This window comes from Parambassis ranga, chromosome 19, assembly GCF_900634625.1.
Source record: "Parambassis ranga chromosome 19, fParRan2.1, whole genome shotgun sequence".
In the NCBI taxonomy this organism is placed as follows: Eukaryota; Metazoa; Chordata; class Actinopteri; family Ambassidae; genus Parambassis; species Parambassis ranga.
Genome location: NC_041039.1, coordinates 5,697,752 through 5,721,513, shown reverse-complemented (window position 1 = coordinate 5,721,513; position 23,762 = coordinate 5,697,752). Strand labels below are relative to the sequence as shown.

General features: G+C 40.7%; 1 protein-coding gene across 1 annotated transcript in view; it reads right to left on the bottom strand.

Annotated features, from left to right (window-relative positions):
• Positions 1–23,762, bottom strand: part of grid1b (glutamate receptor, ionotropic, delta 1b) — a 445,711-nt gene that overhangs the window by 139,490 nt on the left and 282,459 nt on the right. Inside the window, exon 4 of the mRNA XM_028430922.1 lies at positions 7,063–7,268. Within this exon, the coding sequence (XP_028286723.1) occupies positions 7,063–7,268 (206 nt within the window). The remainder of the gene's footprint in view (positions 1–7,062; positions 7,269–23,762) is intronic.

The window sequence follows — 23,762 nt, the reverse complement described above, 5'->3', positions numbered from 1 at the left end:
GCCACAAGAGGCGCCGCTTGTCAACAGGCAATACAAAGGCTTAGGGTCCCAGGCCAGAAGGCCCCCCCAAGGGGGCCTAGGGCCTCAAGAGACTCTGGAAACGCTACTTGCTGCCACACTAGTCAGTGCATGAGGCACTGCATTCTTGTCTTGTATTCTCTCTTCTCACTCTGCTGAAAATGAACACTGACATATTTTTAACCTTATTTTAGATGTTTAATTCTTTCTTCCTCCTCCTCCTCCTCCTCCTCCTCCTTTTCCCTTGCTTCGTTAGCAACACCGTCCTTTTTCCTCATCCCACAAGGACCGCCTTTGATGGGAGACAAATCCGACTGTGATTAATGACGATTAAGAAACATAACAGAACAGAAAAGTGCAATGGAGCCATGTGGGATTGTCAACCTTGTCTTTTAACAGCTCTCTAATCCAAGAATTTAACAAGCTCAACAGATGGGTTGCCATTTACATTTAAGTCAGGTTCAGGGGAATGTTGATCGCGTTCTTAGAAACCGCACTGAGCTGAGGTAGAGGTAACACAAGAAGTCAAACTTCCCTGAAAAAAAAATGTCTTAGTAACTTTGGTATTTGAAAGCATGTCAATTAAGCAGAACCTGACACCAAGGAGAATGAGTAGATACTTGTTGCAATCAAAGTAATAACTGGTTAGAAAGGTTTCTCTCATATAAAAGTAAAGAAAACCATTTAACAAATGGAATAGAAGAAATAAAAAGTCAACTACCCTGTAGGCCTTCAGCCTTCCTGTTAATAACTGTACTAAGATGTGGTTATAAGAAGCTGGAAAACGTCAGACAGCCAGCAACCAAGTGACTGAAAGTAATTCAAAATCCATTATCCATCCATCGTTATACTTGGTTGACAACAATGACCATGTTTATTTGCAACATTAAGGTCCTTATTCTGGTTAAGGCAGTATTCTGAATAAGGTGTGAACATGCACTGCAGCTATACAGGAATATTCCTGTTTACACATTAAACCAGCACATTTACAATTAACCAGCTACATATACTGGTAGTGACAACACACATTATGACGTAGATGCCCAAAATTGTAGGTTATTTATATTTTATTTTTTTTAACTTGTACTTTGATTGTGAGATTCCAATCTATTATACTTATATATATATATCCGCATAGTTTTACACTATTGATAACTATTTCCCAGCTACTTTCCAGATCTGTATTCTAGGACATGACATATATGTAGGCTATAAAGGCTATAATACTGCTGCCATGAGATCAACCATCAATCGTCAATGACATGTTCACCCACCCTTTCCTCACCAGGTTGTTGAGTTGATATTTTATTCTCTAATAAAAATGTGTGTGGTTTTTCTTGTAAATTACATCTGGTTAAAGATTATCTTTACCTAATCATGCCTACCTTAACTAGACAAAATAGCTTGTGGTGTCAGGGATACTCAAAACCCAGATTCCTAAGTAAAAGGTGAGTCCAAGGTGTTTTTCATGAGGACGTCTCTCTACCATGCTAGTATAAAGGGCAAATATCACACTTTACCATGTAGTCTGCAGCTATTTCGTTTACAGGTTGGGCAGTCTAACTCTCCCTTGGAGTTTCAAAAATAAGAAGCACAAGTCGTTCAGAATCAATCCACATAACAATTGATGTTCCTGCCTGAAGAAAATGGTCAGAGCTAATCAGTAAACATCATGTCATAAAAATACAAGGAATGTCCCTTTAACCGGATGAATGAACAGGAGATAGTGTAGCTGTGTTTCAGTGAGATGGGGGAGAAAATGGTTGTGTTTGTGTTTATTGGGGTCATTTTCAATTTGCTCTTGGAAGTTTTTTCCCCCGAGGACATGTAAAACACACACAAGCACACACACACACACACAGATTCAAGAGAAGTGCATCGCAGCTGTAGCTGTCAAGCATCACTAGTCAGCAGTGTGATAGGATCCTGTCAGTCAATGTGTCTCCCTCGGCTGCCAAGAGCATCGTCCAACCTCCCAATTTAAACTTGACTCCTGTGATTTATTCCCTCTCTCTCGCTCTCTCTGATAGGAATCAGAAGATGAGAAAGAAAAAAAAAGAGAAGGGAACTGAGGAAGACAAGGAAGAGGTGGAGAGGAAGGTAAAAAAAGATGAGGCGGGTAGAATTAAAGGTAAAGAAGGAACACACACACAAATACACACAAAACAACTTCAGGTGTGAAGACACCCTACTATGCGTGCATGTGTGTGGTGTTCATTTCCCTGTGTGGATTCACACATGCACTCGATAATGATTCACACAGTCAACTGACAGCTGACTGTGATACATGCCCAGGAGGCAAGAATAAAAGTCTAGAAGCCCCCCAAAAATAATTAATAAACAATCACAAATATTACTAAATATAAATATGTAACTATTGTCCTGAGGGGGGCACCAGAACAAAGGTCATGATGCATCATGCAACATGTTGAGCTGCAGCTGCCTAAACTCAGATTTGCACTTCATATTCAGCATTCGTCCACACACACAAATCTTCACCTTTATGTCCATAAGCACCATTACATGCATTCTTCCTGGAGTGTCACATATAGTACAAACAAAAACAAAACACAAGAACAAGACTTATTGTAATAATTAAGGAGGAAGATCATCATCATCAACCCACAATTGGTATTTTTATGAAATGATATAATATATATCATATGCTCAGAGATCATGTCAGTTTTGTATTCCTAAAAAAATGTACTATATTAAAGTTAGCTCCCTGCTAAAAAGTTAGCCACCACGACAATATTGTTCATATTTTGGACCTTCTTCAAAATATGTCCCTGGTCTTAAATGCTCATCAAAGAATTAGAGTGATGTCAGATGTTCGAAATCAAATCACCAAATGAATTTATTGTAATTCAAACAATAGCTTAATTCCTTAACCTTTTCCACCCCACGCACCCCGGGGTTTTTGCAGCAAGCCATCAATAAAAACCATAAAACACTGCACTAACCATGGCATACAAACTAATGCTTAAACATTTGGGCAAATCTCCCAGGTGTTCCCTTTATTATGACACCAAAAGTATTCAAATACACCTTGTGGTTGCTGAGATATACTCTATTTATTTTGGGCATGCCATTTTCAAGCTGATGCCTTAAAAAAAATAATAAAAAATAGGCTTGGGGGTGGAAAGGGTTAAGCAATGTGATTATGACATACAGACTGCACGTATCTCACCCAACTGAGATAACAAGATGATGAATACAAACACATAAATCATAATTGTTATACTTTTAAAAGTCAGCGGATTCATAATTAAGCTCAGCCAAATAAAAGTTCTGATTTCTGTTCTGCCACAGGGGAAAAAAAATCCTACCAGAAAATAACAAGTCCTGGCAGACACATTCATGGTGATTGTGATGGTGTTATCATGGCTCTGTGTGTGTGTGTGTGTGTGTTTGTGGGTGTGTGAAAACTTGGCAAAGCTTTTAACAGGTTTCTGTGACATTACTGAAGAGTGCAACTTTCATTCAGCTCGGTCTCACCCTCCTACGCCGACATGTCCTGGTGCTAATGAATGTCTCCAAACACACACACACACACACAAAAAGCCATTTGATTTACCATGCCAAAGCCTCCCACTCTTTTACAGACACTTGCAGTCAGCCATGGACATTAACACTATTAGCAAGACATATCTGGTGTGTGTGTCTGCATGCGACATGCAAAACAAGTTTTTTTTTTCCTTCACTTAAAACATGTCATTACAATAACATCTTGTGTATATACTGTTGTTTTTTGTTTGTTTTTGGGGTAAATAAAAAGCATATTCCTTGCAGTGGCGACAGAATGTGGTTGTAAAACTCTTAAGCCCTGGTCCAACCAGGCACAGTCTGGCTGCACCGCAGGTTTGGTTCTGTCCTCGGCATAACTTCAAGTTCCACCAGGAGCATTTAAGCTTCAGGAGAACAACAAACAAACAAGCAAACAAACAAACATGAGGCTTCTTTAGCTTGTCACTTTTTTTTTTTTACATTCAAAATTACTGGCAGCTTATGAAAGTCCAAACATATGTGGAGTACCACAGGGTAGCTGTTCGGGGCCTCTTTTGTTTTCTGTCTGATCTCTTTCATTGTGGCCACCAGTTTACGGACTTTAAATCAATGTGGTAATGTGAGTTGTATAAATATTATTATTTGATCAAATACAAATGTTCAAGAGTTTAAATCGAGTTAACTCCAGTTGCCTCGAGTTCAAGTTGGAACTGTGTGATTTTTTTTTGTTCTGGAGTGAAGCGGAAAGAACCTTTCTGCAAATTTGATGAAAGATGATCAACCGCACATGAGCAAATTAACTTCCTTACTTCCTTGTTACGTTTAGAAATAGAATCAGAAATGTATCACATTTGCCCACAAAATACAGCGAGAAGCCGTATCCAAGCAGTCTGCAAAAAAGTGGATCGAAAATTTTTGCACGTCATGCAACATTGTCATCAAACATAAAGAGACTTTGCTACTGCAAAACAGACTGTGACACAGGTCGTAGTGGTAACGTAGATTGTGTTAGTGACTCGTGCATGTGTGTATGTACGGCGTGCAATCGAGAACATAGGCATAGAAGTGTTTCGGGTTCCCTGTAACTTATTTTATTATAAATGATAAATAAGAAGGAAAAAGGGTCACAGGGGGCTGGAACCTATCCCAGATATCTATGGGTGAGAGGCAGGGTACACCTTGGACAGGTCACTAGTCCATCACAGAGCAACATACACATACAAGCAACTATTCACACTTACACCTACGGGCAATTTAGAGTCACCACACCACACCTAACAAGTGTGTCTTTAGAATGTAAGAGGAAGCCGGAGCACCCGGAGAATACCCATGTAGGCACAGGGAGAACGTGCAAACTCCACACAGAAAGGCCCAAGTCAGAATCGAACCAGGAACCTTCTTGCTGTGAGACGACAAAATTCACATGTCCACCGCAATTTCATCATCACAACAAGCATCTAAAAACACAGCAACTTTCATCAGCTACAATGAAATCGGGCATTTTAATATCATATCAATTTTTGACTTAATGCTGGAGCTGAGGTTAACCACATCATTTATCTGGCTTTGGCTTTGCTTGATGGAAATAGACACAGCTCAGCTGCAAAAAAATAGACTTGTGAACAGACAGCAGTGTGTGCAGCATAGCACTTGCAGAGGGTCACTTACAAGACCTATAGTCAAATACAAGTACTGGCTGGTGTGTCTGGTGGGACTACTAAGTGGCTCACAAAGACAGACCACTGGACCAGGGCTTTATTCTTTCTTCTTATTATTAATTTTCTTCACAACAGAGAGATGCTGACTGACACCTGGAGACATTTATAACACACCTACTCATTGAGAAAGAAAGCCTGTGCATCAGCAGGGCTCGAGCTGTAGCCAATTATGATATTGTATCATTTGTAAAATTGTGAACATTTCAAAATAAAGATTGGTGCATTTTGATCGTTTTAGTGCACACCGACATCACTGCGCGCCCCTCAACACGAGGACACGAAGTAGCGCATTAATACTTAAAGATGCTGCCATGACAATGCAACATGACTGGCAGTTGGAACGAAAAAAAATCTATCACACACACTCATACTCCAAGAGGAAGGTAGATCAGAAAGACGGCAGCGTGTGTGCATGTGTGTGTGTGAGGTTAGAGGTCACCCAATAAAGCCAGAGTCAGTCACACATAGCAGCTAAATAAAGAATGAGAGAAACACACACACACGCACAGGGAAAAACACATATCTCTGTGCTACTTGTCTCTCACACACAGCAAGAAGTGTGCCTTATTCATATTAATGTCCCAATCAGGTTTCATACACATTTCCACCTCACAAAACATGTAATGACACACACAGGGGACACCTGTCTCATATGTTTACACATGCTTTTTCACCTTTGTGGGACAAATATTAACTTTTTCCTACACAAAGTGGGGGACGAGGTTCAAAACTATTGCTAATCATGTTAGCCGCAGCGCCGACACCTGTGAACAGTGAACAATAAGCCCACAAAAGCAACATTGTGCATGTATGCTGCACATATTTCACAAATATGAATATTTTCTGTATTTTCAAAAATACCTGTGATGGACATTTATCATCGTTCACACACAACAACAATTAAAGCTACAGCCATCAACACAATCTCTCTCACAGACATATGGCATCAACAGTATGGGCACGCAGTGTCACAGACACACAATATAAATAATACACACACACAAACATCAGTGATCCAAGGACAGGAGCCATTGTGAAAAATGACACATGTAATAAATATTGAGTAAAACTCAGCATCCTCTTGGAGAAGCTTCAGCACTATGTGTGTGTGTGTGTGTGTAGATCTCCATCTGTCACTCCAGGTGGCCACTACACCTGGTCACATGCACACACACACATACACACAACAGCCTTACAAATGATCGCGGCAGACGGGCCGGACAAACAAACACTCAGACCGATTTTTCATGTACACTCACTTGATCTCTTTAAACACTCATTTGTTACTGTCATACACCCCCCCCCCCCTCCCCTTCCATCCCTTCACACACACAAGACTCTTCTGGTTTTCTATTCCAGCCCTGTCTTGTTGTTTCTTGGAAACATATCTGAAAAAAAATGGCTGGCTTAAATTTAAGCTTAACACACTACAATTATTTTTTACCCCGATTTTACCCCTGATTCACAGTCGGGCAAAGTCTGCACCGGTCAATTGTACGGGGGGGTAGTGTGTCCCCAACTTTACTCTTTAAAGTAAAGTGTGTCAGTTCATAAGAGTGGCAGCCCAAAGCCAGAGTAGTCATCCAACATAAGTTGTCGCCTCATATTCAAAATTATCCGGTACAAGCATTCACACATGTAAAGCCTCATGCACGCTCATTTCTGTACACATCATGTATCATGGCCTCTCAAACAAATGAATACCAGTGCTACTCTGCTCCTTGAAACCTCAATACCACCCCAACAGACACAAGCGTTGCTCAACAAACAAAAGTCAATAGCGTGCATTAGTGGGAACATTGATTTCAGCAGACCCTACCTGCTGGATGAAGGTGTGAGCTCCATGTGGACTCAGCAGCAGGATGGCTCTGCGTAGCGTATCCCGGTACCTATTGAGCTCCTCGGTCCTCATGGTGGTGAAGAGGTTAGTGAAGACTTTGCTGATGTTTCTGTCAACTCTCTGCAAAGCCACGTCCACACCCTGACGGGACGTCTGGTCGAGAAAACCCTGGAGGCCTCGGATATCTGTAAAGGAGAAGGAATAAGAGGGTGTGCAGTTTAATGCCAGCTGAAGAACAAATACCTCCATATCCACACTGGAACGGAAAGCTCTATGAAAATATCAGCTCTTGGCTTAATTTTGAGAGAAATTGATGATGATGGCCAGAAGCAGAAGCAAGTGACCCCATTACCATATTTATATCCGGGTTTTCCATCACTGCTTCAACAAGTCTATCTGAAAAAACTAAGAACATTTTGCAGTAATTTTGGTGCTTGTGAAAACCGGTTTCAAAGCCCAGTCTTTGCTAACGATGGCTGTCAGGCGACTTCTGACTAGATCATTTCGAGTGAGCCGTGTGAGTGAGCGTTCAAAGCTGATTCAAAAGTAAAAGTGGCTTTCATCTCCCTGCCGTTTTATCGTTCTGTCAGCCAAAAACAGATGAGAAAAAAACTGAATAATCCTCACTGTGTGACTGCTGAGGCCATCGTTTTCATCCGCATCTTCGCCTCTCTATCCATTCGAGAATATGATTTTTTGCGGACTCTCCAAACTGCCAGAGAAGTTTCTGACATTCAGAGAAGGCAGCTGTGTTGCTTTATACTCTGTTATAGCTGGTGACAGGTTGTTTGGCCTGAACATCTCCTCTGTCTATTAGCACTGACAGCTGGCTTGTACTGAACCCTGAATGACTGCCACTCCGGCACTCGCAGCTGTTATCTTCCCCATCTTTTGGGGTCCCCCCTCCCCTCCCCTGCATTGTTTCTCTTCTTCATCACATCCATCTGCCAGTCAGTCCCCTACTACTCACACAATTTGAAATGGAGAGCCTCACAGCTTTTGCTGATTACAAAGTCAGACCTCAGTGGGAGGCATTATTTTATCCATCTGTCTTGACAAGTGTTTTATGTATCAGAAAATCTTTGATTCAAATCATCCAAACCGCTGTTCACAATATGAGAGACAAAAGCACAGAGACAGATAAAACACAGGTTACAAATGAAGCTACAGAGCACCTTTCCCCTTTACTTTTCCAACATTTTTTTAACTGCACCTAGCTAAAAGTCAGAGTCATTAAACTAGGCAAACATTAAACTGTCATTCAAAGCAGTCAATAATGAGATAATGATTCTGTATAATTTGAAGTCATCATATAATTGAAATGACTGAGTTATTACAAAAAAGTAATCTGCCTCCTGTTGAGTAGAGAAAACTTATCATTTAAGACAGAATTGTTTTTTTGTACCACGCTGTAAAACATGTTTATTTCTGTGGTGTTTTCAAACACTTCCACATTAGCCTCACTTTTTTTTGCGATTTCCTCCTAGGGAAATTGCTCGATCGGGCTGAAAATTAGTGTGCTTGCCCTTGAGGAGTTAGGGACCAAACGTTATCAAAAACGCAGAACTTTGTCATGCGGTCTGGCTGTGGAGCCACCACGAAGTTGACCCTTTGTCAACACAACAAAAATGGATAAAGTATCTCCCACATACTTTATCCAATGTGGATGGAACAAATCAGGCATGCTGAGCCTGTCATTCTGAACAGATTGATAACCATATGCACATGCGGGCGTGGCCACATGGCTTGGCAGCGACCCCTAGACTTAGGTCTCAGTCCCACTTTGACCTACAGATACACAAATCAGTACACAGATGTATCACCTCTAGATGAGACAAAAAGTCTCTTGGAGGTACCCTCTAAAATGTACAGGAAGTCCGCCATTTTGAAAAAACTGCACCACATTGCGCACCTGCTGTACTTTTACAAACTCTTCCTAAGGCAATAGTCTGATCTTTCTGAACATTTTTTAACTCACTCTTAAGCCCATAAGGACCTAAACTTATCTACAGCGCAGAGCTTTATTACATGGTCTGCACGTGGCGCCACCACAAATTTGACCCTTCGCCACTGCAAAGGAAATGGTTGTGGTTTTGCCTCTCCCACATACTTGATACTGTGTGGATGCAACTTTACAGTCATGCTGACATCTGACTCTGCACAGATTGATATGCTGATATGCTACAGTCACTGTGCCACCTACTGGCCGGAGGACCTTCTTTTGTAGATGTGTGTTTTGGTGTACTCTTCTGCCCTGCAGACCACAGCTCATGCCAGTTCCCGGGGGAGAGAGGATGTGGGATGATAGGTGAGGCAGCAGCTGCGAGTCCCTCGGACCGCAAGGGCCCGTCATTGCTGCTTGCAGCTTTAGTTGATATTTGTGTCTTTAAGCAGACAATTACAAAAAATATTTAGTTGGTATTTTTTACTTTCATATGCGAAAAATGAAAATTTGTCCTCACCTCAGTTGACAGTGTGCTTTGCTTTTCCCAGATGGGATGTAACATCACATTAGGTTCATGCACAAAACTAGTGTTCCACTTTTGAAGAGACCCAATTTGTTATTGCAAGTTTGACAACTTACCCGTGTCACAAAAAGCCCCGGTCTCCCCTACTATAATTTTTTTTTACCCCATAAAATAGTTCTGCACCATTTCAATCGTTTATATAATTAGTATCAGTTAACACAGTTTTAATACCAAAAAGGCATCTTAAATAATGCATTAATCTACAATCTACAGTTCACTGAAAGCCATCCCCTTAGATCTCCCCATCTGTCATCACTCCTCTGCAGAAATCTTACAGAGAAAAAGAAAAAGAAAAAAAAAACATAATCCCTCCTTTTTTTGAGCTCAAGCACTGGAACAACACAAGTAAAAGGACTTGAAAGCAATTTGCTGAGCTATTCACCAGACACAGTTCAATTTCTCCAATACCACTTTGAGCAAGGCACTGCAGGACTGCGTATACTCCCATCTCAGCCAGAAATGCCAGCACTTATCTCGACCCATCAGCATCACACCAATCTCTTCTCTGCAGTTGCTCCAAATTGCCAGATAGGCTGCCAGCCATGGGAGAAAAAAAAATCAAATTAAAATTCACATGATGCAAATGGGTGTTTTTTCTCAGGCAGAGGGTAAATATTCAAAGGCCAGCTTGCCTGTGATTCCTAACATTTGCATTGTGTAGCTGTACCGCAGACACTTCTGATAATTGCAAATATTGTAATATGTAGAGTCAAATGTCAATGATGTGTTTTGTTGCATAATTTCTTTTTTCATATTTAGGGCACTTTAAGATATCAAAGCAAGCTAACAATTCCCACTTAAAATGCCAACTAAGGCCTCTTTTTAATATTCTTTAGATTACTGTTAGATTACTGCTAAAGTGCAATAATTCACTGAGAGAATGTTTGTGGCAGGCCAGGCTGACAGACCTGTATCTTCAAAAAGATGGGTTACTCTGACAATTTTTGTCAGGCTCTTTCTTGGCTGTTGGTTGAGTTTTTTTTACTATCTTTGGCACTAACTGTAGCATCTTTCTGTTGTGTACTTATGCAGTGTCCAGTTTTTTGGAAACTTAAGGTGTTTTCACACTTGGTCCCTTTAAGCCCTCTTAACTAACTCAGATCGATGATTCAGCATTTTTTGGTTTTGTGCATATGGGAACGCTTCAACTGTACCTAGACCCCTTTTAAAACGAACCGTACTGAGACCACCTCCCAACGTACGGTTCACTAAAAAGTCTGCAGTATATGGTTCGCCTAATCAGAGCATTGTCGACACAAAGCGCACCGGGTTCACCTGGCCTTTTTTTCACTGTAATCTTTTTCACTTCGCCGTAGCGACTGTAGCCGCCATAGAAACTCAGCGGTAAAGAAAACAGACATCCAAAACATGGCAGCATGCAGCAGGTTGTGGTCGTGGCAATGGCAATAAACAATAATGATATAGAATATAATAATTATAATATGTATAATTATTATAAATTAATTTTTGTGTTCATATGTAATGAATAGCTCCATTTTCCCTATGAACATGCAATAATTTAACCAAAAAAACACAGGAGGAGGCAGGCAGATTTTGCTTCAAGTGAAAACTACCCAGAATTCAGTGCAGTGGGGGGGTCCCTTTTAAAAGAGCCAAACTCAGTCCTCTTTAAATGGACCTAAAAGTGGACCAACAGAAAAAAAAGGTCTCAGTTCTTTTTGTGTTCACACTGTGAGTTTATTACAAAGAGGACCGGCTTCTCTTTCTGGTCCAGTTCAGATTTGTTGGCTGCCTCAGTCCTCTTTCTGTTCACACCAGATCCTCTAGAGCTTGATAGCTGTGGCCTTTTCAAAGCGCCATTATTAAGAAAGAAGAGGGATCCCAATAGGCCTTTGCAACTAGAGCAGCTTCAGACTTTAAGACTGTGCCTGCTTGGAATCATACGGTTCATAGAAAGTGACATTTTCTTTCTGTTGCACTTACCGTTAAGTCACCCTGAATAAATTCTGCATTAAATGTTTAAACTCTGACCAAAGTGGAAGCCAGGTTGCTCCTTCTAGGTATCCTTTTCTTGCTCCTGGCTGATGTTTTACTATTCTGATGTGCAATGCCACTTCACGTCTGAGTCACAGACCCAAAAAACAAAAACCTGAGAGGAAGGAGTAGGGAGGGGGAGGTTAAGACTCAGCAGGGGGACAGCGGCCAAAAATACCTACATAAGGTTCACAACACATCAGTGCACTAGTAACTGAGGAGAGGAATAACCCTCAAAGCCCAAAGAATTTTGCATGGCACCGTTATTATTGATTTCTTTCTAACCTGCCAGCAAAAAAAAAAGAAATCAGTGTTCTAAGCTCTGTTTCTAAGAGTTTGACATAATTCTTTCCTTTTTTTCCCAATTTGAAGATCCTTAAAGCAAAGCATCTCTTCCCTCCGGTGCTTCTTAACGTTGGTCGTGCCCGTAAATATTGATCAATGGCACCCTGCAGGAACCGGCTTCCTTTTTTTTGCACAAGTGTGGATTAATTACAGAAGAAGCCTACAGGCTGCAAATATTCATTAGTTCTCAAAGACAAAAGTTTTAATTAAAAAAGAGACACGATAAAAGTCGGAGTTCGATGGAGATTTTTCAAAGCATTTTAGGACACCTGTGGTCTCTGTGGGATAGTGTAACTTTCTCCAAAAAAACCAACTGTTAAATCATGTTAAGGAGTTTCTGAATGCTGCTGCTGGAAAGGAGCAGCATCTTTAATTAAGCTTTTACCTTTTTTAACTGTCACCTCACATTTGTCTCCATCACCATTTGCACTTTAATGTGGCTGCTTCGGTGAAGATTTTTATTTAGTAAACTGTTTATCTCATAAATCCCGGTGGCAACATGGCCATTAAATTCTCCTAATGGCCATTAGATGGCATGTCAATGATCTGAATGAACCATCAACTGTCAATAAGGACAGATGGAACCCTGTGTATTCCTGAGGCCGCCAGGTAATTTAGGTAATGTGGTACTGTTAGATCTGAGACCTTCAGACCTCTCCGGATCAGAGGCTGTGCTTTCTCAGTCAGAAAAAAAGGGTTAGGGTAAGGAAATGAGCCACATGCCCTTAATAAGAGGAATTCAAGTATCTTGGGGTCTTCAAAAAGGAGAACTGACATGCGGATCGGTGCAGAGTCCACAGTGATGCAGTCTCTGCTTTAATCTCTTGTGCTAAAGAGAGAGCTGAGACCTCCACAGACCTCCATGTTAAAGGTGTCCAAATTTTACAGAAAACATAGTATTGTATTTATGAAAACTGTACAAGGACTGATTTTCTATTTAACTCTCTATAACCATATTAGGGCTTGAAATTTCACTTTGATTGACAGGCAGGTGACGACCATAAACTGTCAACTGTCTGTAAAGATGGATGAGGTGTCTCTGCCTCATTTATTGTACAAAAGTGAGTCCAAAATTGGGGATGTCTAGATCTGAACACGTGATCAGAAATTGGGCCTGAATACGTGGTTTCAGACTGAATCGGAATTAGACATTATCTCCCGATCAGACTCGGATGAGCCATTTCATTGAGCGGAATTTTCCAGTTTGGGGAGGGATGAAGTATTTATAGTCTGCGGCAATACATTTTGACCAGTTTAAAGTATTGTGCCTGTAAATAAATATATATCTATGTATGTAGTCTGTGGTACCAACGCACAGTGCAAGTCTTCTACTTCCACAACGTCCCCACATTTCTATGTGAGGAACATTCAAGCATGATGATCATTAGTGTGACATGAATTTGTGGTGTGAACACAACCAATCACAAACTAGGCAGGTGTTAGCTGATGGTGCGCGCCGCTAACGCTGTGGATATCACAAAAACCGGTGATGATCCACATGCAAGATGCATGCAAAAGCAAGGGGCAACATATATGTTATATATATGTTATAGTTGCTCAGTACACATACAACACTGTCACTACAAAGCAGTTTGATGAGAGTTTTTGCTTTAAGATGACATGTTTCACTTTCATTTTTCAGTTTCCAATGCAATTTATTAAAGTTTTCTTTGCTGCGAAGGGAACACTGGACATGAGGAAAATCCCTCTCTACAAACTTAATTGAAAGCATCACATCTGACTCGGTTGCTTAAGTCCAACTTCTCTCTGCTGTCCTGTGGAGTGAGGAAGAGCCTTGATGTGTCTGTCCGTTTGAGCATATACATCCACTGTGAATGCTAATGAAGCAAATTCCCTGAACCATGGCTGTGAAATCAAATGAAGAACAGAAAAAAAAGAAAAAAAAAGTCCACATCTGTGATGTAGTGGGAGGTGTTTCCCTGACAGCACAGTTCATTTATCACCAGACTGGTGGAAAGAATGTTTTAATTACCTACATACATCCCAAAGAGACAGAGAGGAGAGGAAGAATAGTGAAATCGAAGAGGAAGATGTAACATGAAGGATAATGAGATGGAGAAAAAGATGGTAAAGGAAAAAACAGTAAACATGTGGAGGGAAAAAAAAGGAAACAGAAAGAGAGAGGTCAGTGTGTGCGGATGGATAATTGAGCCTTTTCATCCACATTGCAGATGACAGGTGTGACATTTAGCTTTGGAACACACACTCTTCCTGCTGTGTGTGTGTGTAAGTGGTGTCTCTCTCTATTGAATATCCATAACACACACACACACACACACACACTGCTCTAACCTTTTACAATCTGGTAACTAATGACCAAGAAACAAAGATGGAAGGGAGCATGTTCATACATTTCTGTTTACTGTACCTATGAGAGCTGACCTAAGAACTCCAACAGGAACTCACAGTTGGGTGAGAAATCAGAGATGACAGAAAAATTATGCATAAACTTTTCAAATATTATCTTTCAATAAGTATACAAAGGGTAGCAAACACCATTTTTAAAGACTGATCTATTGGCACCACAACTTCTCGATTTACAGTTAGTGCATCACCATTTCTGGCACCCACATAAACCTGATTTACAACCTTATACAAACAATAGATCTTCAATGTTTCAACAGTCTTCAACCCCTGTATGGGGCCCCTCAGGGATCAGTCCTGGGCCCAGTTCTTTTCTCTGTGTATATTCTTTCTTTGGGTCAATTTAATTTGAACTGCTTACAAGACATTACCACCGCTTGCCGATCACACTCTACTTTTCTGCTAAACCCTGTGACAACCTGAACCAACTGTCCTCTCTTAGTGTTTGCATAGTCGCCATCAAAAGCTGGATTAATGCCTCAACCCCAGCAAAGCTCAAATTTCATTGGACCAGACAACTTTGCCGTTTCTGCAATAATCAATTTAGGGCCCAACCAATTCTTGGCATAACGTTTGGCCATCATATGACCTCTAACCACCAGATCACAAAGCTGAATGTTTTGAAGATAAACAAGAATGTCATCCTCAGCACACTTTAAAGCATCCATACCATCATCTTCAGCTGTTAAAATGACTAGAACTCCCATTGCAAATCTCAATGTAGTCTTTGTAAACCACTTACTTACAATTAGTCTAAAACACAGCAAACACTCAATCCATCAGATCTGCTGACTCCTGGACTGTTAAATGTGACTTAAAAAACCCCTTTGTAAGCTAGCTTCCCCCAGGCTCTTACCCCTGTTCTTATAGGCTGTTATGTGTGCATGAATGGATTATTAGTATTTTCTGCTGATTTTTAGTTTCTAAATAGTCTATTTTAGGCATGTAATGACTTCCATGAGCAGGTGGACATTTTTTGCTGTTAGCGTGGGTTGTTGGTTTGTCACAGTACTGAGACAGGGTTGAAGGGTATATAGCCTATAGAACTTTTCCTCCCCCTCTGAGCCATTGAAACCACTCTCTGACCTCCTGTTTTACAAATTAAACACTGATGGCAACATATCTGTGCCCACAGTTGCACATTGTTATTTTTCTTATCATATTCAGTGTCCTGTGGAGCAGCTAAAAAAAAAATCAACATACAGAATTCCATTTGGTCATGATCTTGTACAAAAATGATACTCCCATCGGTTCTTTGGAGCAAATTTATTCATTCCATTTGAAAGAAAAAAAACCCTCTAATCCACCTCTGCACGACTCTTACATACATGTACACTCCTCCCTCGTGTTATTGCAACATCTCAGCAGACTACCCACACCTCAACAGGTCTAACACTAACAAGGCCAATGTATAATTTTACTGCTAGGGGAGGGGCGGAGGAGGTTCTTACTCGTGATCAGAATATGATAGCCATGAATGAGGCTTACAAAATGCAAATGCTGGGCTCCTTAACGGCCCTCGCTGCTCCACTCGTGCTCTCCCCCGCCAAGGTGCTATGGAAATGAAGCCAATCAAAAACCAGAGAGCAACTTAACAGCGGCCATCGCGAACCTATCGAACCTCATAAGAGATGTGCGCTGCCTAGGGGCGGCCCCGGAGTGAGAGGAGAAATAAAAAAAGATAATAATAATAATAAAAAAAACCTCAGGCTTCTAATGAATTTCATATATTAATCTATGAGAGCTTTTTTTTTTTAACTATGCGTGTGTTGGTCTTCATTAAGATGAATACAGATACTATTTCTCACCATGACCATAAACAGAGGCATCTAAATTAAATCTAGCAGCTACATTATTCATGCAAAACAGTTTACCATGTTTACCATAGGCTGAAATTAATCTTTCTGACATACATGAAAAAGAGGGAGAGAAATAAAACATCACAAGGTCTTATTGTTTTCATTCTAGCACAAACTGAGTAAAAGATCAGAAACTTTCTGACCTTTTTGCTCTAATTACAAAATCAATCTCACAAGTCAAGTCAATGGCGATGAACCTATTTTCAAGGTTCAAGTTCCGACACTGAATAATTCATTATTGCAACTTTAATTCACCGTGTCTAAGATAATGGAAGAACATGACATCGATTTCTTTAATCTCATCTGCACAAATTAGTCATTTGAATCTCATTTTTGTTTTGTTTTTTTCATCACAGTGTCTTCATCTTCATCATCACTCTGCAGAGAAACTCCACAGGTTTGGTAATAACAGACAGAAAACATAAGCTGTGGAAATATGATGCTTATTTATTTATTTTAGAAATAAAACTGTGAAAGAAGAACATCTGAAAATGAATTCTGACAGTGTAAAATTTTCCAGGAAGGGCTGTGACATGCAGGCCAGCTCTAGCTTTGCATGTGTTGGACACAGCTGTGGTGGGTCAAGCGAATCATGTTGCCTGGAATACAGTGTGTTACTGTAAAAGTAAATTATAGGACATGAAGGAGAGTTTGTCCCCTTGGTGATCCCTGCAGTGTGTGTGTGCGTGAGAGAGGAGCTGTTTAGCATTCAGTTAGTGAAGGCAATGTTCACTGTGTAATGTAGGGAAATACACTGCTCAAAAAAATTTAGAATTTAGAACACAGTAATCTAAATTATTAACCCATGGAGGTCTGGATTTGGAACTATACTCAAAATGAATGTGGAAAATCACATTACAGGCTGATCCAACTTGAGTGGAAATTCCTCAAGACAAGTCAGAACGAGGCTCAGTAGTGTGTGTGGCCTCTACACGCCTGTATGACCTCCCTAATACTTCTGGACATGCTTCTGATGAGGCGGTGGATGTTCTCCTGAGGGATCTCCTCTTAGACCTGGATTAAAACATCAGCCAACTCCTGGACAGTCTCTGGTGCAACGTGGTGTTGGTGGATGGAACGAGACATGATGTCCCAGATGTGCTGGATTAGCTTGAGCTCTGGGGAACGGGCAGGCCAGTCCATAGCATCAATGCCTTCATCATGCAGGAACTGCTGATACACTTCAGCCACATGAGGCCTAGCATTGTCATGCATCATTTATGTTTTTGAGAAGTGTATATTTAAATTCAAATACTAATACCGTTTTGGAACTTCTTTTGTTTTGTGTTCTATTTGAAAATGTCTTGTGTTGCATACTTTTACTCCATTACATTTTGTAGCTGTTTTCTGTACATTCTACTCTGATGGGAGTTCATACATGCCATTGTGCTAACTAGTTAGCTACTGTCTGCTAACACAAGTCCATTTATGTCTGATTAACATTAATCTGAAGCAGGAATACTTTGCTCTCTGTAAAAGTTACGAGTTAAAATACACAGTAAAAATGGTGAATTCCTTCTTTATCAAAATGGCACCACCAAGATATTGAGAGAACTCAATTGTGTGAGTAGTAATACTTCAAACACATTGAAGTGAAGTGAAGTAAAACTGAATTTCCCCACAAGGATTCCTAATCTTAAAAGTAAGTAATTCTTTAAATTAATATAATTGTCAATATAGTTTTATAGTTTAGTTTTATAGTTTGACAGCTCCAATGATTGTTTGCTAGCATTGCTATAAAATGCTAACAAAGCACAAATGTACTATACTGGTGATCTGTCACTATACCCTATGTGCTGAAAATTCCGAAGATGCTGGAGTATGTGGAGTCAAAAGTGAAAGCAAAATGGCTACCATGTGCTGTGTAACTGAATAACTAGATACAGTGCCCCTACCTACAAAGGCACACAGGGTAATCTGTAGGCAGCTAAAGGCCTCTCTCTCATTAGCTAATGTCAATTTATGAATCCACCATTAGTGCGATTTCACAAATTTTCACTGTAAACAGTGACTCAACACTGACAATACCGTCCAGTCTTTAGACAAATTTAGCCTCATTGCTCATTGAGAGATCACACCTGTGACCTTACCTGCCACAACACCTCATCATCTCCCCTCATCTCTGGCTTTTATCAGGTACCTGACATTTCATGTCAAAGGATGTTCTGTCATGGGACAACATGTCTGGTCGTGTTTAAAAAACAGCCCTGGATAATAACCTCCAGTCTCATGTGCAGCGGTGGAGTTTTGTGTCCCTTCTGTGACCCCGTAGCAAGTGTTAGCGGGAAAGCTGTGTGCTCTGTTTGCCTCAGTAAGACCTCTGTGTCCGCGCGTTTATATCTGTGCCAACACAGCAGCTCATGTGCTAAGTATCTGGAGGATGAGAAGGAATTAGTTTGTCCACTGTGTATGTATGGATTTACGGTATGTAGACAGTCAACGCTAGCTTCTGCTGTAGAAGCCCAGAAGGTCAGAAAGCTTAGTATGGATTTGATCTTTGAATATCAAACACAAACAACTGGATTCCTGACATTTTGTAATGACTTTTTCGTAACCTGACATATTTAAACCCTGGGATTCCAACAGGAAGAATTCCTGATGTAAAAAATCAGAGAACTGAGCACCTATGACATCAGCAAGGCTGTGACCATCACCGTGTTTGTAGCATCTGTAGAAATCACCAATGCAGGCAACAAGAAGTGGAGTGTGAGTCGAGCTGAAAGTAGGGCAGAAAGCGCTGTGAGTCGGCACCCTCCTGTCATTTAAAATGATCATTCCAAACTCTTATAATATCAAAACAAGTGACTAGGTCAAGTCACTTTTGGAGCCAACTACCCATATGCCACAGGGGAACTGCATTTTTTTTTAACATTTCCACATGGACCTCATCCAACAGCCCCTAGATGCTTGATCACAGCAGCTGGCTAATTATTGGACAACTATTTAAATATTTAATAACATGTATCTCAGAGAGGAAAGGGGGCTCCAAGCATCATGGGATTTTTTTGCATCCTGCTGACCATTGACCGTTAACGCCCATTAGATTAGACAGAGTACAGTATCAGAGACGGAACGACCAGGCTCAGGAGGAGGTTTTATCTAGAAGCTACCAGGCCCACAATCTCACATTTAAAAGACTATATAATTATTTGTGTTGTTTTGTAAATTACTGTTCCTGTTGACAATGTATGTGGAAATTACAATTATTCTTGAATCTTTATGCACCAACTCACATGGTTAAAAACTCCATATTTGGAGTTAGATGCTATAGATAGACTGCACATAACTTTTATGAATTGTGTTTGATGTCACTAATTAGTTAGGATGTTGCATAGTTCGTCTTAACTCCCGATACAGATGAAGAAGTAGAGCGCAAGTTGAGCTGATGATGGTGGGCACTCAAAGTGATCACACCCTAAATTAACACAACATTTTAAGCAAGAACTTCTTAATGACATGAAAACATTTCTACTGTAAATTATAACAAAAGGTCAAAGATAATTGACTCACTTTGGAACTACCCCCAGCAATGAAATGCAGTTTTCCACACAGACTTCTGAACAACTTCATTTCTCATGCTCTTAGGTCCTGTTTGGCGCCTCTACTATGGCAACCCATACAAGGTTGATCCATCTTTACACACCGACTAAGGCCAGTGGTGTTTAGGACCCACACACACACACACTCCTCAGCCTGCAGTAAACCAAGTGGAGCTAAGATCTTGTCAGAATCCAGCCTTTCAGCTCTACGAGCGGGAACACCTGAAGGGTTGCTGAACCGTGCTAGGTGTCGTCTCAGGGATGGTGACACCTTGTCTGAGATTAACAGATCAGAACATAGCTATAGTGTATTATTTGTATGCAATAAGCATACAATCGCACGCTTCATCAGAATCAGAATCAGAATCAGAATCATGTTTATTGCCATGTAAGTGAAGGGGGTTCACATTACTAGGAATTTTCCTTAGTGATTGGTGTGTAACTCCTACAACCCTAAAAGAAGAGAGAGGGTTGAGGATCCAATGTCTAGGACACTCTGGATCTGTTACAGGCTTCTAAAATTTACTAGGTCTTTGAGGAGATTGGTGGTAGCAGATTCTCTGAGAATGATAAGACCTCCAGCCCACATACACAGACACACGTACAACACTGTAGTTAGGAAAGCACCACCTCCTGGAAAGCACCTTGCTCCTCCACCAGCATCCAGACGAAAAAGCACCGGACACAGGGGATCCAAATCAGAATCCCAGCAGAATCGATGCCAGAAAAAAAAAACCAGTCAGGATATCCAAGGTAACTAGGTCCCTCAGCCGTTCCACACACAGCAAACTGGCGTGCTCCCCACAAACTCAACTGACACAAAGGCCACAACTATCTCTCTCACTGTAGTGTTCCTGGAACACCTACTCCAGCAGCGTATCACTTGTTACTGTTAAAACTTTCTGAGGGTAGTTTTTTTTCTCGAGCTGCACATCTGCTGTTCAGCCACCTCTCCGGGAGCTCGCCCATGCTGTGTTCAAGCGACGCTCGGAATCCTGTGTATGCAGCAATGCCAAGCCACCGGTCAGGAAGCTCGCCAGTGCTGCGTTCATGCACACTCGAACAAATGTGTATAGGCTAATGTAACAAATAAATAAATAAATAAATCTGTAAATAGTACAAACAACCTGGGTTACAGGTGCATACAAAGAACATATAATAATAATAATATAATAATAATAATAATTAACATGCAATAAGATAAAAACTAAGATAAAATTAAGTAAATAAACTAAAGTAAGGCTAAATTTACATGACAGACATGGCATAAGAGACATACAATGAACAGAACATAAAATACTTGTAATGGTATGTAATGGTAAACATAGACCCTTATATGAACAAATGGAACAGTGTAATAATGTAATAATGTAACAGGTACCACATGGATCGGTGAGGTGGTACTCGTGTGCAAGTAGTGCAAGATGGAGTAAACAGTGCAAATAGTCGTCATTGTGCAGTGACTATACTAAAGTGACCTTCATAGAATGATATGCTCATTCTCTCGTTGTAACCCCACATCCTCTTATACTGTAATGAGTAAGGCAATGAATCATCAGTTGTCAGCACTGGACAATCTGATTCAGAAGTCCTCCAACCTGAGCCTCAAAATAGATTGTTAGTCACCCACCTTCACTTGTATTTTCTGTTCTTTTACATCCAGGATCAATCTTAAGACTACCCGGTATAGCTCCTAACATATTATTAGGGGCTGTCACAGTCCTGACGTCGCCTGCTGTGCCGCCGCTGAACGGCAGCGGAACCCAAAAAAAGGAACACGCCGCAGTAATTGGTTGTGGCAGATGATGCGTGGTGCCCTTTTCAAACTATAGTCGGAGCGGACAAAGCTGTCAGCGTTGCTGTTCTTTGACTCCTGTGTGTGAAGTTTGACATTCTGTTATTACCTTCTTTTATTTACACAGGGAGGTATTTGACTAAGCTCGCACATGTCAGGGACTCTTAATGAAATTCACAACAGTAAGGTGTTTTTTTTTTTTTTTTTTAATTGAAAATTAAAAAAAAAAAACTTTTTTCAGGCCTTGACCTGACAAACATGTACCCTGATAATGGGTATGTGAAGCCATTATTCTATTATAGCTGTATTACATGAGGAGTTCTCACTCTTTAGATGCTCTAATGAATGCATTGTCAGGTCTATTGTGTGAGGCACATTGTGTATAGTGTGAAGTAGCCAACACAAACAACAGATCTCATAAAGGCAGGCTGTGTCCATAACCAGCTAATAGCGTTAAGGCAGAAAGTGCCGGAATCACAGTTCTTTACATGCTCAGAGAGGGAACATCAAACTGAATGCAGATGCCTGCCCAAGCTCTGATAATATGCAGCGAAACATACAGCCCTCTCATTATAAAGTAGTGCAAGAGCAGGTGCTTCATCCTTGGTTCTGATTTGTCCAAACAACTGTTGCTCCCACACTGCATCCACCTCTTCATCGTACATGTAGAATAAAGTGACTCACGGTCACATGATCGGATGCTGTACTTCCAACAGAAAGCTCCCGGGTTCAAGTGTCTTAGCAGCGCACAGCTTATCGTCCTCTGCTAAACTCTGCCTTATCTGTGACGTCACTGATTGTTGATAAGACCCTGAGTCCTCTCAATAGATAAGAGCAGTAGTGTGGATGCCATTTCTGTGCACACACATACACACAAAGCTGCTGCTGGCTGCTGCCCTTTAGAGCGGAACAATCAGCAGCCACGGAGACGGAAATGTGAGACAGGGTGCTGATGGAGGGGGGCACATTGTGTGTGAACAGTGGAGATAGAAATGAGAAAAGAGCGTCAACTCTAACTGTAACTGAGAAGGGAAGGTGTTTAAACACACATTACTGACTCTAAATCGTAAGATCCTCAATAAATAAAAACTTAGAGGAGGTGCATGAGGATGGAGAGCACTCCTGCGGAGTTACATTAACAGGAACAGAGGATTCTGCACCACATATTCACCAACACTCCTTGTCGGAAGTCCTTCTTCCTCGCCAGCCTGGGTCCTCAACACGAGGCCTATATGAGCTGTTTGAGGTTCCTTCACAGCTGTTCCTAAAACTGCACTCCCCTGGACAGAGATGTAACATGAGCCACTCTCCCTAGGCCACATTCTAGTTGTTCCTTCAGCTCGTAGTAGTTCTAAAGCTTCTCGTGTTCCTATTTTTTCTATCACTCAGGATTGCTATATCTATCCTTTGACCCCCTTTCTTGGTCGACCACTGTGTGTCTAACTTGATAATTCTCAACCGCTCTTTATTTTTTAAACATGATTACATTATATGAAATACAGTGGGTACAGAAATTATTCAGACCAACTTAAATTTTTCCTCATTAATGTACACACAGCACCCCATATTGACAGAAAAACACAGATTTATTCAAAAAGAAAAAATGAAATATGACATGGTCCTAAGTATTCAGAACCATCATATATTGAACTCAGGTGCGTCCATTTCTTCTGATCGTCCTTGAGCTGGTTCTACACCTTCATTTGAGTCCAGCTGTGTTTGATGACACTGATTGAACTTGATTAGGAAAGCCACACACCTGTCTATATAAGACCTTACAGCTCACAATGCATGTTAGATCAAATGAGAATCATGAGGTCAAAGGAACTGTCTGAAAAGCTCAGAGACAGAATTGTGGCAAGGTACAGATCTGGCCAAAGTTACAAAAAAAAAACTTCTGCTAAAAACTTCCTAAGAGCACAGTGGCCTCCATAATCCTTAAATGGAAGATGTTTGGGACGATCAGAACCCTACCTAGAGCCGGCCATCTGGCCAAACTGAGCTATTGGTGGTGAAGAGCCTTGGTGAGGGAGGTAAAGAAGAACCCATCACTGTGACTGAGGAAATAAAAAAATGAACTTAAATGATTTTAGCAAATGGCTGCAATATAACAAAGAGTGAAAAATTTAAAGGGGTCTGAATACTTTCTGTACCCACTGTACCCACATTCCCATGGATATATTTCAAATATTATTGAACAGTTTAAATTACATTTCACATTTCAAAATCATTT